Below are 14,540 nucleotides of genomic sequence, written 5' to 3'. Positions count from 1 at the left end.
CCTTTCAGCCCAAATATATAATTAATTCTTGTACAGTTTTTGCTTCTCAACAACAGTGTTTCATTAAGCCTTGCCTTTCAGAGCTCAAATAGCTGTGCCACACAATACAGATGATGACCTCATTAAAGCTTCCATTGTATGCTGACCTCATGGAAAGCATTCGCATTAAAGCCTTTTACATAGAATACCAGCGTGCCGCGTTTAGTGCACCGAGCGGCCTTTTCTACTCCACTGAGCAGTTCACATCTGCTCTGAAAGCCGCGAAACATTTTCACCTATTAGGTGTTCTCGCAAATTGGCCTCACGGCTCGTCGCACCGCCTTGCACTCGTGATTAAAAGGTTTTGTACTGCCCTCATGACATTGCTTTCTTGCTTTCATTGCGAGTGACGTTTTACACCGGAACAAATCACTTCAATGTAACGCTCAGAAACTGAAAAGAGGTGAAACAAAGGGTGACAGGTTTGAAGGTGAAAAATTCAATCGAATGTGGTGAAGAAATGCAAGTATTTCAGAAAACCCTCAAAAAATAAAGAATTAATGTAAGCCTGAAAAGGAATGATGGCATCAACTAAAGTATGATTTTACTTTAGTGGATGCTTTGTGGATTTTACAAGTTTTCTGGTTGTACACAAATTGGAAAGTTGTGAAAAACGGATCAGCTGTATGCCATGACCTCATTGTGAAAGTAAATTGGTAACATATGCTGAGTAGGAGAATATATGATGTATTGGGTGTTGGCTATGGGAACTATATGCTATGTGCAAGTGTTGTAATTGTGTAGAGGGGTGTGATAACACCGTCCTCTAGTGGCAGTGGGACGTTGGCGCTTTTTCAATGAGATTTAAGAGTTTATTGTCATTCATTCTCTGTGAATCCAGACCAATATTACGAATGTGCTAGTGCAGGGGTGTGCATGTATAAGTGTGAATGTACAGTGCATGTAATATGTCATTTTTCCAAACAATTCTCCTTTTAGCATCACTTGGTGTATTTTAAAAAAAAGTTTTACACTTCTTGTACAATCTTGTATGTTTCCATGCACAGGACAACGATAAACTCAATCCCCCACAAAAGCCACTTCCTGCAGACCCCTTGGTCAGAGGTCACGGAGTGAACCGAAACATTTCCAGAATAAGAGTCCGGATACCGGTCCCTGGACCTCTACCCATCCCAATTCCAACAGTACCAAGACCACCCCCTTCAATACCACTGCCAAACAGGTCAGTCCCCTAAAAATCACACATTTTTAAGGCACATTTTTTTTTTAACTCAAAACTAATCTGTACTTTTGCATTGTAGACCTCTTCCAAGATTACCACAGCCCTTCTATGAACACTGACACATGAACACCCACAACACTGAGGGTGAATTTCACCAGCATCTAAACACACTTGTTTGCACTATGAAAACTCTGTTAGACTATGTTGACCACTCTTGCAGAACTCCACGGAGAGTCTTATAGAGAAGAGGGCTGACTTGACACCTTGGTGCTGTGCCTCCTTGAAAAAGGTGTTTATTTGTCCTCAGGTACTGCAGAGCTATTTAAGATGTATATTTATTGTGAAGACCACAGATGTACTGTCCTTGACAATTTTTTACTGTAAGATTATCGATGATTATTGTGACTTTTTATTACACATTTTGATTGTTTTTTAAATGGAAAAAACAGCTGGGTTTTCATTGATTTCAATTGATTCGTTTTGTTTGTTTGCTTCTGGTAAGAACGATGTTAGTGTTTAAAGATTAAACCAAACCTGCTTCGAATTGACACAGACTGGAGTATGAGCAACATACAATCTGGATGATGAAATTGCCGTAAGATCTCTGTGATAGAATCAGCCACAAAGCGCAAAAAAAGTTTACACGATTACTTGAATGAGGCATGTCATAAAGGATAAAGTGATGAGAGCCATCATTGTTCAATCACTGTTCAGTCGGCTTTGATGTTGTACAATCCAACTTTTCACAAGCTACAATATCTTGAAATGGTTGTACATTTCATGTGTGCTTTCGTGCTCCTTTATTGTCACTATTGCACATAATTTCATTCAGTGATTTTGACAAACAAAGATTTTTGGACTTAAGAAAATGTAAAAATTTGATAAATATTTGAAAAGTTCATTTGCAAAAAACGATAACACAGTTTATAAAAAAATCATGTTTTTTTTATTGTGCATTTAAAGTTATATCAATCAAACTACAGCTGGTTTTCATTAAGTAATAATGCCTTTGACAGATGCTTTTATCCAAAGCAACTTGTGCATTTATTTATATGTCTTTTATAAATAAAACACAATAAAAACAATATTTTAGAAAATTTATAAACAGCGTTATCTGTTTTTGCAAATGAACTCTTAAACACAGGCTTGTGGTTTTCTTTGTGTTTTTAAGATGTTCAAAGACCCACAGGTGAAATTTTGACACTACATTCCTTACAGGATAGACCAATCAGCATCCAGCATTCCTCCCAAATCTTTAAGTTCCAGCACCTATCACCCATGTAATGGCCTTGTTATGCTGTACACACTTGACATTCTGTGAAAATTCTTTTGATACTTGAGGTAAAAAAATTATATTAGGTAAAAGATGAAGTCACAGTAGACTTTAGCCATATAGAATTTCTTTCATTTCATATCACTTCAATGAAAAATGTTGACGTGTGATGTGATTTCAAGTAAATGTCATGTCACATCTATTGCGATTTTAGACAAAGTTGTTCTCTTTTCCATACCTCTGTGTAGAGCAGAACGGTTATTCATATACTCTTTGACTTTAGTTTAGCTTGGTACTTTACCCTAAAGGTAAAACTACGCCACCAAAATCTCACCTTCGTTTTTTCCCACCTGGGATACTAATTTTCAAGTATTGTTGCTGTCACATAGAATCTCATTTATGCTCGTTTTTGTTTTCCTATTCACACGCATTATGTACATGTCACCATTTTATATGCACTCATGATGATGTATTTGATGTTCAAAACCATTTTTGACAGATGTTTTGTAAGTCTGTCATTGCTCGTTTTATACATTGAGTTGATTCCATTGTGTAACAGTTTTTTATACAACAGACAATTTTTATTTCTCTTATTTTGGATCTGAAGAGGGAAATGTGACTCCTTACTTGGAATTTGTATGATTAATTGCAAAGACTTGAATAGGACTGTAGGAAAAAAATAAAAGGATATGACTATTGTGAATTTTATTTTGTTTTGCATTAAAAATACTGAAAATCAAATATCACAGTTGTTTGACAACACAAGACTAATGTAGATTAGAAGTATTGTTCATTAGATGTCGGTTGATCTTAATTTTCCAGGCTGATGGTATCCAACAATTTTATGATATTCTGAAACGGAGAAAATATCTTTCAGTTCCACGTTCCGACATAATATTTCTTTATTCACTTGTGTGTGTAAGTTACCTTTCCCCCAAATGCTTTGGCCATATCAGCTGCATCTGCTCCATTCTAGAGTGTAAACATCATGAATGACTAGTGTTATCAGGTTTCATATGGCAAAATGTAATTGTATAATCACTTTGGATTATAAATATTGTAGTAATCAAGGAGCCTTTACCTTATTCTTCATACGGTGGTCTGCCCCACTGCCAATCAGAAGTTTTACTAAATCTTCGTAGTTATTCAGCACAGCTGCCTAAGTGAGACAACACAACCTCTACTGTTACTATATGCCATTCATCCCATTTCAGATAAACTTGTGTCCAAATGGCAACTAAACAAATTGGCCTGACATGTCTCTTCCTTATGCAATGTGAAACTATTTTGATGGTAAATACTTTACCATTAGTGGTGTCTTTCCAGCTTTGTCACGGACATTTGGGTCGGCTCCAGCTTTGAGGAGGACAGAGGCCACCGCAGCGCTCCCGCTGATGATCGCCACACGCATGAGCGGAGTCCAGAGGAAAACCTTGTCCCTTATATCCACCTGTTTGTATAAAAACAGTCTGTCATCGCAGGTTTTTATTGGGAAACATAACCTCTATAAAAGGTTTAATCAAACATATTTATTTTAAATTTTATGTTCATTATAAGACTCTTAGTAATATATATCTTTTTGAACGTTAACATTTTTTATTTATGTTTATTTTTGGGATTATATTAGATTATAGTTGCAAATTAGTTAAATCCACATTGGATGAACCGTTGACCTCACAGCCATCCAGGATCATGTATGTGATGACAGGCAGATGTCCCCCATCTACAGCCCAGTGGAGTGGACTACAGCCATTCTTGTCTCTTGACTCCCACGTGGTCCCGCACTTACGCAGATACTTCACTATGTCCAGGTGACCAGTGTAACATGCTATCATAAGACTGAAGAAATTACATTATGAGGGATGACTTATTAATATGAAATCAAATTAAACACATTAATGTACTATATATATCGAGAATGCTATACATTTACCTGTCTTTTCCAGTACTGTCTTTCATTGTAATGTCGGCTCCATGCTTCACCAAAATGTCCACTAAGCTACAAGCCAAAAGGTGAGGATCAAAGTATGTTTTGCCTTTGGTTTCTGTTGTATTTCACAGAATAAACGTTTATTAAATATAGGTTCTCAAATGGGAGATCGGGAATGTATAGGACATTGTATAGCTCGCTATAATTTACACAAGTTATGAGTTTACCTCATAAAACCTTTCTGAGCAGCCACCATCAGAGGTGTGTACCCCATTTTGTCACGAACATTAACATCCACTGTGCTAGAGAAGATTTGCAAGAGAGGGACAATAAACTGGGGTTGTATTAGTGTACATTAAGCATTAGAATTACGCCTTTGGGCAGAAATAATGTGTGTAACTATAATTGAATAAGTATCGTGTTATTATTGTTGGGTATATATGTTCTTAAACAAGCACAAGCTATATGATCTTGTGGTTTTATAGCTGGACAATAAAGTCTCACCCAGACTGCAGCACGTTTGTCAGCTCCTTTTCATCTTCTTTGTTAACAGCCTGGTGGAGATTTTTACCACTGTACGGCTCTCCTGTGGCAACATTTTGAACAAATATTTGAAAAAAGTGATAGATTTTTCTGCCACTTAAAATGCCTACAACAAGCTTAAATGGGATTGTGTATTCCGTTTGTCTGCAACTGCCATGAGAAGAAGAACACAATAACAGATCAAGTCTTAGACCGGAGGTTGTTTGTTGTTTTCTCACGTGTGGTGAAGAAAGAGACAGGTGGGCTAAGGTGGCTCTCTCCTGAAGGTCTGGTAGCCCTGAGTCTGAATCTGTAAGAGGTACTGGGCTCCAGTTCCTCAACAACATAATGGGTGCTGTACCCTCTGTTAAAACAACAAAATGGAACAAATGTTTTGCAGAATCTTTGCATCTCTCGATAGGTGTGTTATCAGTAAGAGAAGGCTTACATATATATTGTGTCGTTTGTCTGTGCTTTTGGGTCCATGTGCTCCAAAGAGTAGCGGGTCCAGTGTTCATAGGAACCGGTCCGAGGTTTGTTGTCTTCGGGAACCCAGATCAGCTCCATACTATGATGAGTGACTCTACCAATCACAGGCGGCTGAGGGGACTCAGAAGATGCTGCACAGGAATTAAACATTGAGTGAATAAATAGTAGGATGAAGACATGGTTGTCCCCAGGTGTATTATAGTTTATTATTTTCTGTATAATATAAGCTAGTTGTGTCCTATGATGCAATTGTACGATTATAAACGAAAACAAATAAATTATCAAATAAAATCACTGGTTTTTTTTTCATTTTGCATAGAAACAGAATGTTTTGACAAGGGATGAAATACAAACCAATCTATAGTATATATTGAATATGAAGCAGCAGCAAACTGGTCGTACACCCTGAATATGCTATTCAGCTGTAAAATATCGGTAAACTGCAGACTATTGCTTTCATCATAATAAAGGTCATGAATATCACGTGACAATGCACCAAGAATAATTAACCACCAGCTAACCAAGACTGTTCCTGGATTACTAATTCAATTCAAGGATTATGCATTAATATTTAATCACTTCTGTTTGAGAAAGCTTCAAAACATTATTTAAAAAATACACATAAATTACAATGTGGCATAAGCCAGCATTGGACTGGATACATGCAGCTTTCTGTGAATTAAGAGTTTCGGGGATCAAGTTTTTAATTAACACAGTGACATTTCATTGCAAAAATTGGAAACATCTCTATGAAATGTTCTTCTTTTACAACGTTTTTCATTCTATTCATTATACATTGTGTAACTTATAGAGCCTACATGTTTTTGGATGTAGTTGATTTAATTGTGGAGGCAAAATACTATAGGCAGTATTAAAAATATAGTGAAGCATCAAAACACAAATCAACAGTCTACCTGCTTTCATCGTTGTCTCCGTCGATGTTTCCCCTGTACCGATAGGAAAAATGTCTCACACGGAGGATGATAGTTTGTATGTATGAGTAGGAGTCCGCTTGCGGTCTCTCACACACCTTTGATTCAGAATGCCTCACCGTTGCTATGGCCACGACTATGGCGCAGTACGCGTGGACCATTTAACTTTTTCACAAATGTCCAACAACTGTGTCAGTTTGTACATGTTAGCAATTCAAGATTATACAGATTTACCATTGTTCATCACAATGATCCTATACGTACAATCTTCAAACGAGGCTCCATTGTGATGGGATTAATTACCACATGACCGCTGCAAATCTGTGCCGCTGCGCATTCACTGCGTTCTCTGAGCGGGACATGTGATGACACAAAAGACTGATCTGGAGCTAACTTGTTCAGGATCATAATATACATTTGACGCTATGTCGATTTATTGATAGAGTCTCGTCATTGAAGTGCTCGGTCCATTCATTGCCTCTAATTTACTTTAACTGAAAAAGAGGTGCGCGAGAAATGGATCTATCAACAGATGTGGAGAAACTATCCGACTCTGAAGGAACTAAAGACATCGATTCGGATGACCTGCTTGAGCTGAATCAATTCGACGGACTTCCTTTTTCCTCAAGATATTACAAACTATTGAGGGAAAGAAAAGGACTGCCGGCGTGGGGAGCAAAATGCGAGTTTATGGAAAGTCTGATCAACAATCAGATTGTGATGGTTTCTGGCACAGCCAAAACAGGACAAAGCACACAGGTCAGTTCCTGCAAACAAAATGAAGTTGTTTAACAACACAAATCATTATAAACAATTAAATAATGTTACATTACAAAATGAAAAAAAATATTTTCTTAAGATTGTATCATATTATTTGTCTTATTCAAAGAAACTTAATGATCTTTGAACAATGTTCACATTGCATCAATTCAAAGGTTCATTTGCATGTTCATTTATTTTATTCACAAATGGACTTATCGTCTGTCTGAATCTCCATTTAGATCCCTCAGTGGTGTGCAGAGTTCTGCTTATCTACGCAGTATCAGAATGGCATGGTGGTGTGCACTCAGATTGACCAGCAGAGCACTGTGGAACTGGCCCTTCGTGTGGCTGATGAGATGGATGTTAACATTGGTCATGAGGTTGGGTACAGCATCCTGTTTCAGACCTGCAGCTCTACCGACACCGTATTGAGGTATGTTTATCTTCATTCGGTGGTTAAAATGTGTGAGGTACGTATTTGGTCATTTGCACTGGACAAACCACTATTTCACTCGGTTTTACCATCCCCCCTTCATTACCGCCACACGTGTTGCTCCTTTTCACCGGCGCCTGTCCTTCTTAACAATATAAAAGCCAACAAAAGGCAGAGGGGGCTGTGTCTGAGGGTCTCCACGGCAGCTGCCATGCTCCCGTGCTGCCCCGATGCTTCATCACAGCTTTCAAAACAGCCGAAGTCAGTCTGGCGAACAAAGACCCAGAATAGTGATTAAAAACAGCTGAGAGGGTGTGACCTAATGAAAATGCTGACAATTATCAAAGTTAATTATAATCCAATCCCTTCTGCTTGTCTTCACTTGTTTACTTGATGTCAGATGCAGATGGTCATTTGATTTGAATGAGAATTTAATCAAAAACACTTTTTGTTTTACATAAATCACAAACAAAGAATGCAATCTGTTGCTTTGCAGATACTACACAGATGATGTCTTGCTCCGAGAGATGATGTCAGATCCCCTCTTGGAGCAGTATGGCGTGGTGGTTATTGATCAAGTCCAGGATCGCACCGTCAGCACAGACCTGCTCCTCGGACTGCTTAAAGATGTGCTCCTTGCGCGTCCAGAGCTCAGACTGGTCATCCTCACCGCCCCTCATTCCACTGAGACACTGTCGCGCCATTATGTAAGCATTCCTCAGATCCGTCTGGAAGGGCCGCAGCTGTGTGAGGTGGTTTATGGTAGTGGTAGAGGGGGCGTAAAGGATTACCTCTGCTCTTCTATTAGACTGGCACTGGAAATCCATCAGAATCAAGACGATGGAGACATTGTGACATTCCTGGCAACTGAGCAAGTAAGAGTTTAAACTTTAAAGACTAGTTCGCAGATTAGACCTGAAAAATGCCATCAAACATTTACTTTCAACTGTTTTGGGCCATCCTAGGTGTATAGCCTATGACTTTCTTTCTGGTGCCCAACACGTTTTGAGTAATTTGACAAAAATGTTTTGATGTCAATCTTTGTAATGGTATTGAACTTGGCTAGATGTGATCAAAGAGAACCAGTTGATGCAGAGGGTCTTTACCCATGAAAAGACAAGGCCGCAGCCTGGCCCAAACTTAGGGGTCCGGGTGAAGAGAAAAGAGAATGCACAGCTCAACGGATGAGACAGTGGTCTCTTTTAAGCTGTAAGGATGTCACAGGACTGACCCAATCAGGATATGGCACCTTTGCAGGGAAAGTTTATGGTCTTTGTCTTCCAACATTTGTTTTGCATATGGAAGCTGATTGCATGTTTAATAAGAAAACTTCTAAGAGTTTAATAAAACGTATATGAAAAGAGTTACCAAAACACATCAAACATAAAAATGAAGGAAATCTACATATCATCTTGGTTAAATGAGTAACTACAAATCTAATAATTCTAGTAGTCATACACATTCATTCAAACTACTTTGGGTTAATGTTTAACAGCCATATAAACAAGAACATCAATACATGGTAAGGTTATAAATGAATTATGTACATTTATATAGAAATGTATATAGGACTGTACATCTGTCCCCAAAGTGAATAAAGCGAGCGCATCTCCCTACATTCCATTGGGTTGTAAAATAGTCTTATCTTGATGGTTTGGTGTGGGTTGCTATGGTCACCAGAGATCTGGTCCTGCGCCTCACTGATTTTTGAGTGAACTATTCCTTTAAGAGATGAGATAGGGCTGGACATTAATAATGCTGTTTTAGTTGGTGTTTTATGTTGAATTTGATGTTTTATTTTGTATATTTTATTTTGATTTATCTTTTTTATTTTTAGTTGGCAATTAGTAGAGGTAATGTCATTGCATGTTGGGCATGTGCAATATCGGAGAGGGGCAACATTACGCACCTCATGATTTGAAATCATTGCTAAAGTGTAAAATTTGTATTGGGTAATTTACTTTAATATATTTTTCTCAGCCTCCAAGGCAATTGGCTGACTATTAATTTAATGTAGGTTTAATGTTATGTCACACACATATCATCACCCTGACTTGCTCGGGGTAAACTGGCACAGAACTACAAAAGGTCCCATTTCCATGGTAATAGAAACTTTTCTTTCCCTTTCCATTTTGCAAGGAGATTGAATGTGCTCATGCCATTTTGCGGAGGGAGGGTGCTAACATCGCATTGGCTCACGGCGAAATGGTGCCTGTATCTGTCTGCCCTGAGCAAGGACACTGTTTCTTAGATCATTCTGAGGAGAAAAGGATTAGAAAAGTCTTCCTCACCTGCATCCCCAGCACAGACTTGTTCTGGGCCGTTCCGACCATTCGCTTTGTGATTGATACTGGAGTGCAAAAACGATATGTATGTCAAGATTATTTATTATATACAGTGATTATATATCTACATTAAGTTATATTATTTCCTTGTGGATGTTTGTGTGTACTGTATGACACAGTGTTCCATTGTTACAGGTGTACAACCCTAGAATCAGAGCCAACTCTATTGTCATTCGACCGATTAGCAGGAGCCAAGCTGAGAGCCGTAAACAACTTGCTGGCCCGAAAGGTCGGTCTTTATTCTTTAGTGGTCTGAATATTGTCTCATAACAGGGAATGCAAATTAATACAGATAATATCAGAACAAGCAAAAGATTATCCCAGAGCATAGAACTGTGGTCTATGCTCCAGACATACTGTATACAGTATGTGCTGTCTGACTCGTGTCATGTCCCATTTCACAGCTCCTCTCTCATCCCTACTTTCCTACCAACTCTTCACTCTTCAACTTGCCATCAAAAATAAAGGCAAAAAGCCCGCCCCCCCAAAAAAACGTAAAAACATTGCAATTACGCCGTGTCTACACCGGACGCATGTATCCATTGTGGACAACATTTTAATTATAATGGGATCAAATGCTTTTCTAATGTCTTTTGTCGTGTCTCGTCGCGATGGTCGCATCCGGCACAGATACGGTGTTACACTAAAGCTGATAAAGATGCTAAGTACAATTTTTTTATTTTTACCTAAAACTAGTTAACTTAAAACTTTAAAACACACCTCTGTTATTTAAAATAAAAATTGTATGTCCTTATGTCCTGAAGTAGTACTCCTGTTACCTGCCTTTATCTTCTATACAGGCAAGTGTTTTTGCTTATATCAAGAGGACGCATCACTTCCTGCTGAAAGCATCCCTCACATTCTCGAGTCTGACATCACTTCCACTGTGCTCTTCCTAAAACGCATGGAAATTGCTGGCCTGAACCACTGTGACTTTATAGACAGACCAGGTGAGATTCTACATACTTAACCGATTCTCTATACATGTGTTTATTAGGGATACACAACATTTACATATTCACATCTTTAATGTTAATATAAACAAACACCTCTGAAATCATCCTGTATATGTTTATCATTTTGAACAGTAAATGTTTGCAGATAATCAATAATTCATAAACTTGTTATAGAGAATCTCTCACATAAGCTATGAATATGAGTCATTTGTCCCTGAACACAAACAAGCTGTTCAACATTCACTGTTTACAGCAGCCAAGCAGCACTGGGATTAGCCAGGTCCTCTTGGCTTACAGTGAGTGTGCAGATGGGCATGTCCTGTTCACTGCTGGCTTTAAGAGGTGGTGAGCCGTGCTTTAGCTGAGCTGACAGTACTCTGACTGGTCTCTTTGTTCCAGAGATAACCTGCTTCCACCCGCCAGTCAAGAGAGGAAGCGCATCATTAGTGAAGCTATGACAAGGGAATTTCTGTGCAAGAGCAACTTGGTGTGAAAGACAAGATGAATATCTGATGATGTGCTATAGGAAATGTGTGAAGCACTTTTGTGCCTAGTTACTACTATACGTAAATGAAAGATTCTTGTCAGTTTAATTTGATGTTGTACTATTTGTACTGTCAGAGAAAACGACCAACAGTCATTTCTGACATCCCTGGAAGAGGCAATGCTGTCAATTTAACAATTCAGTTTGTGCCATAATTTATTGCATATTGTTTGGAATATATAGAATCAGTTCACGGTTTAATGTTTGAGAACAATGGATATCTTAATTCCTGGTTGCACTTCAATTGATATTCATACAATTAATATTTTACGTCTGTTATTTAGTCTGTTAAATGTTTGAATTTTCTCTCTTCAGATCCCGAAAGCCTGATGCAAGCTTTAGAGGAGCTCGACTACCTTGCTGCTTTGGATGATGATGGAAATCTGTCTGAGATTGGAATTGTAATGTCAGAGTTTCCTCTCGAGTCTCAGATGGCCAAGACTTTGCTTGCTTCCTGTGAGTTTGAATGTGTCAGTGAAGTGTTGACCATTGCTGCCATGCTAACAGGTAAATCCTTCTCAGTAAATGAATCTTCACAGGTTTACTGTTCATTCTTTGCATCTATTCTTCCATGCATTCATCAATAAAAAAGATTCAGTAGCATATATTACTTGGAAATTTTAAAGATCACTTCCAACCTTCTGTTTCACTCTTTCTCACTCAGCTCCAAGCAGTTTCCTTGTACCTCCAGTGGATATGAGTCAGAAAGCTTTACTGTGCCATCAGAAGTTCCAGCATGCTGAGGGAGACCACTTCACCCTAATAAACATCTATAATGCCTACAAATATGCTCAGGAAGGGCCATGTGAGTGTATTTTGTGCATCAAAGCATAATATAGCATCTATAACTAATAGACATAGTCAATGTCCTCCTGAAACCTTGGACGTCCAAATTCGCAGTTTTTCAGGACATGGAAAAACACTGTACATTTTAAATGATTAATATGTTGTCAAGTTGACAGGCACTTTTTTATACTTTTATTGGTTAGATTTTTGCCAAACCCTGTGACAAACATAAAAGGTGACTAATATTCAGGATTTATGATTAAAATCACAAAACATGGATATACAAGGTTTTGGAGGACAACAGCGATATAGAATATATGTATTTTTGCATCGCCAGACTTTATAGTTTTCATGCACTGCACTTAAACAAGACAATGTTTCCATCAGTCCCACTGAATACAATGAATTTAAAAGATTTTCGTAAACTGCCGAACCTTCTCTAATACAAATGTTTGTTCTGTCTTTTTAGACTCTAAAGTGGATTGCTGGTGTATGGAGCATTTCCTGAGCCTGAATGCTCTTCAGACAGCAGACGCGATACGGTCTGAGCTGACAGATATTCTGAAACGTATAGAGCTGCCAGTGTCCTTACCAGCTTTTGGCTCTAAAAGCAACATTGTTAACATCAAACGTGCTCTATTGGCTGGATTCTTCATGCAGGTATGGATATAGAAATGATCACATAATATTATAACAATACATACTTCCAATGCATATTCATATGAAAGCTCCCTCAGAGTCTTATAATGAAATGTAACATGCACTGAAATAACACTTTGTGTGAAAATGGTACACTCGTGATTTTAACAGTACAGTGTATGATCAAACCAGATTAGTAAATGGCAGATTAGCAAAGTGTCATTTACATTTCTAAGTGTTCAGTGCTCCAAAATCACTAAAGCATTGAGTGCTTTTCCAATGTTTACCCCGTTGTTTAATCTCTGTGTGGGATTTTCCAGGTGGCCAGGGATGTCGATGGGTCAGGGAATTACTTCATGCTTACCCATAAGCATGTGGCTCAGATCCACCCACTGTCTGGCTATGGAACTGAGAAGGATCTTCCGGAATGGGTTGTGTACCATGAGCATACACTGTCAGAAAACAACTGTATTAGAACTGTCTCCCACATATCAGAGCATGAGTAAGTTAAGACTTTGTATGACTTAATGATCCGTGTAAATATACAAGATAAAAGACATGGCAAAAGATCTTGTTCATTTTGAAGCTGTTCTTGAATGTATTCTTATCTTGTGGGATCTGTTTTCCGTGTCAGGTTTATTCAGTTGGCCCCACAGTACTTCTTCTACAACCTGCCACCTAGTGAGAGTAAAGACCTACTGCAGCACATTATGGATCATGGCTCAGCTGCCCCATCTGAAGGCAAAAGAAAACTCCAAACCTCGAGACATCCTGCCACCGAGGAGCAGCCCAATGAGCGTTGTACCATACAGTGACTGTGGACAATGTTTGGCTTTGTCAGTGTGTTAACATGACAACAAAAAGGATGTTTACAGTGCTGGTGTGTTACACAGTAACCACAAAATGTATGGGGCAAAACAAGGTATCTTAATTAGATTAACTGTGTTTGATTTATAAATCATTAAGAGGTAAAAGCAGGGATAAAGATTTACAGGGATTTTGCTTAAATTCACAGTGCGTAGGACAACGCTGTTTTGGATAAGGTGGTTTCATCAATGGGCTCATATAGCCCCCTGTCACAGGACAGGAACACCCCATCCACTAACATAGAAGTTACTTCAGTTGTTTCTATTTACGGACCTACGGTGCACTATATAAATCATTATATGAACTCTACTCAATCAATAACTTTAATAACCTACTGCTGTGCAGTAGTTAATAAATAAACAGTTATTGACTTTGTGGTGTCTAAACTGTCATTGACAAACTATTGCTGTTAGCCTTTAAACAAAATGTTTAAAAAATAGCGTGTGGTTTAGCCATGCACATCAGAATAGTAGATACATAATGGTAACAATAAACAGTACTTAGCTTTTTATATGAGTTTTAGTTTTTTAAATGATGTATTTATTTGTACGTTTTTTTTTTCAAACTTACATCATTATATGATATGATAAAATGTTTCACGATCATATGTTAAATAACAGTAATTGGTTTGAATTTAAATATCTTAATATTATAAATGTGTTTTTTGTATTTGTATAAGTTATATCATTTCTAATGCAAACCTTTTGGTCTCAGTGTGTCATTAAAAATGTTTTATTGTCATTTAATAAAACAATCGTTCTTTTAAACAGTTTGCGTATTTCTGTAAAGTTTCTTTCGCCTGAATTCATGACAAAGTGGAAACAGGGAGAGAGGATGGAT

General features: G+C 38.0%; 3 protein-coding genes across 5 annotated transcripts in view; 2 read left to right on the top strand and 1 right to left on the bottom strand.

The window, feature by feature from the left end:
- Positions 1 to 3,190, top strand: part of adam12b (ADAM metallopeptidase domain 12b) — a 74,828-nt gene extending 71,638 nt beyond the window's left edge. The window contains exons 22-23 of the mRNA XM_079459474.1: positions 1,047 to 1,222; positions 1,302 to 3,190. Of these exons, the coding sequence (XP_079315600.1) occupies positions 1,047 to 1,222; positions 1,302 to 1,341 (216 nt within the window). The 3' untranslated portion in view covers positions 1,342 to 3,190. The remainder of the gene's footprint in view (positions 1 to 1,046; positions 1,223 to 1,301) is intronic.
- fank1 (fibronectin type III and ankyrin repeat domains 1) lies at positions 2,149 to 7,546 on the bottom strand. Of its 2 annotated transcripts, XR_013786784.1 has the most exons (12): positions 6,351 to 7,546; positions 5,396 to 5,567; positions 5,187 to 5,311; positions 4,930 to 5,011; positions 4,653 to 4,727; positions 4,429 to 4,494; positions 4,169 to 4,334; positions 3,802 to 3,945; positions 3,577 to 3,654; positions 3,423 to 3,467; positions 3,018 to 3,347; positions 2,609 to 2,953 (listed from the first exon to the last, which is right to left on the bottom strand). XR_013786784.1 is itself a non-coding variant. In XM_079458480.1 (11 exons), exons 1-11 carry the CDS (start codon positions 6,358 to 6,360, stop codon positions 3,306 to 3,308), a joined length of 1,005 nt encoding a protein of 334 aa, XP_079314606.1. In that variant the 5' UTR covers positions 6,361 to 7,546; the 3' UTR covers positions 2,149 to 3,305. The 2 variants fall into 2 exon arrangements, 1 of the variants encoding a protein (XP_079314606.1); XM_079458480.1 differs by having other exon boundaries at positions 2,149 to 3,347.
- dhx32b (DEAH (Asp-Glu-Ala-His) box polypeptide 32b) lies at positions 6,419 to 14,471 on the top strand. Of its 2 annotated transcripts, none has more exons than XM_079459476.1 (11): positions 6,419 to 7,127; positions 7,370 to 7,563; positions 8,060 to 8,438; positions 9,703 to 9,933; positions 10,044 to 10,137; positions 10,709 to 10,858; positions 11,724 to 11,915; positions 12,073 to 12,213; positions 12,664 to 12,854; positions 13,154 to 13,335; positions 13,468 to 14,471. In XM_079459476.1, exons 1-11 carry the CDS (start codon positions 6,885 to 6,887, stop codon positions 13,646 to 13,648), a joined length of 2,178 nt encoding a protein of 725 aa, XP_079315602.1. In that variant the 5' UTR covers positions 6,419 to 6,884; the 3' UTR covers positions 13,649 to 14,471. The 2 variants fall into 2 exon arrangements, with proteins under 2 accessions (XP_079315602.1, XP_079315601.1); XM_079459475.1 differs by having other exon boundaries at positions 6,702 to 7,127; positions 7,409 to 7,563; positions 13,468 to 14,465.
- The last annotated feature ends 69 nt before the right edge of the window (positions 14,472 to 14,540 follow it).

This window comes from Barbatula barbatula (assembly GCF_947034865.1).
Source record: "Barbatula barbatula genome assembly, chromosome: 6".
Taxonomy (NCBI): Eukaryota; Metazoa; Chordata; class Actinopteri; order Cypriniformes; family Nemacheilidae; genus Barbatula; species Barbatula barbatula.
Note: the sequence above shows the minus strand (reverse complement) of the source record. Positions and strands in the feature narration are given on the sequence as shown.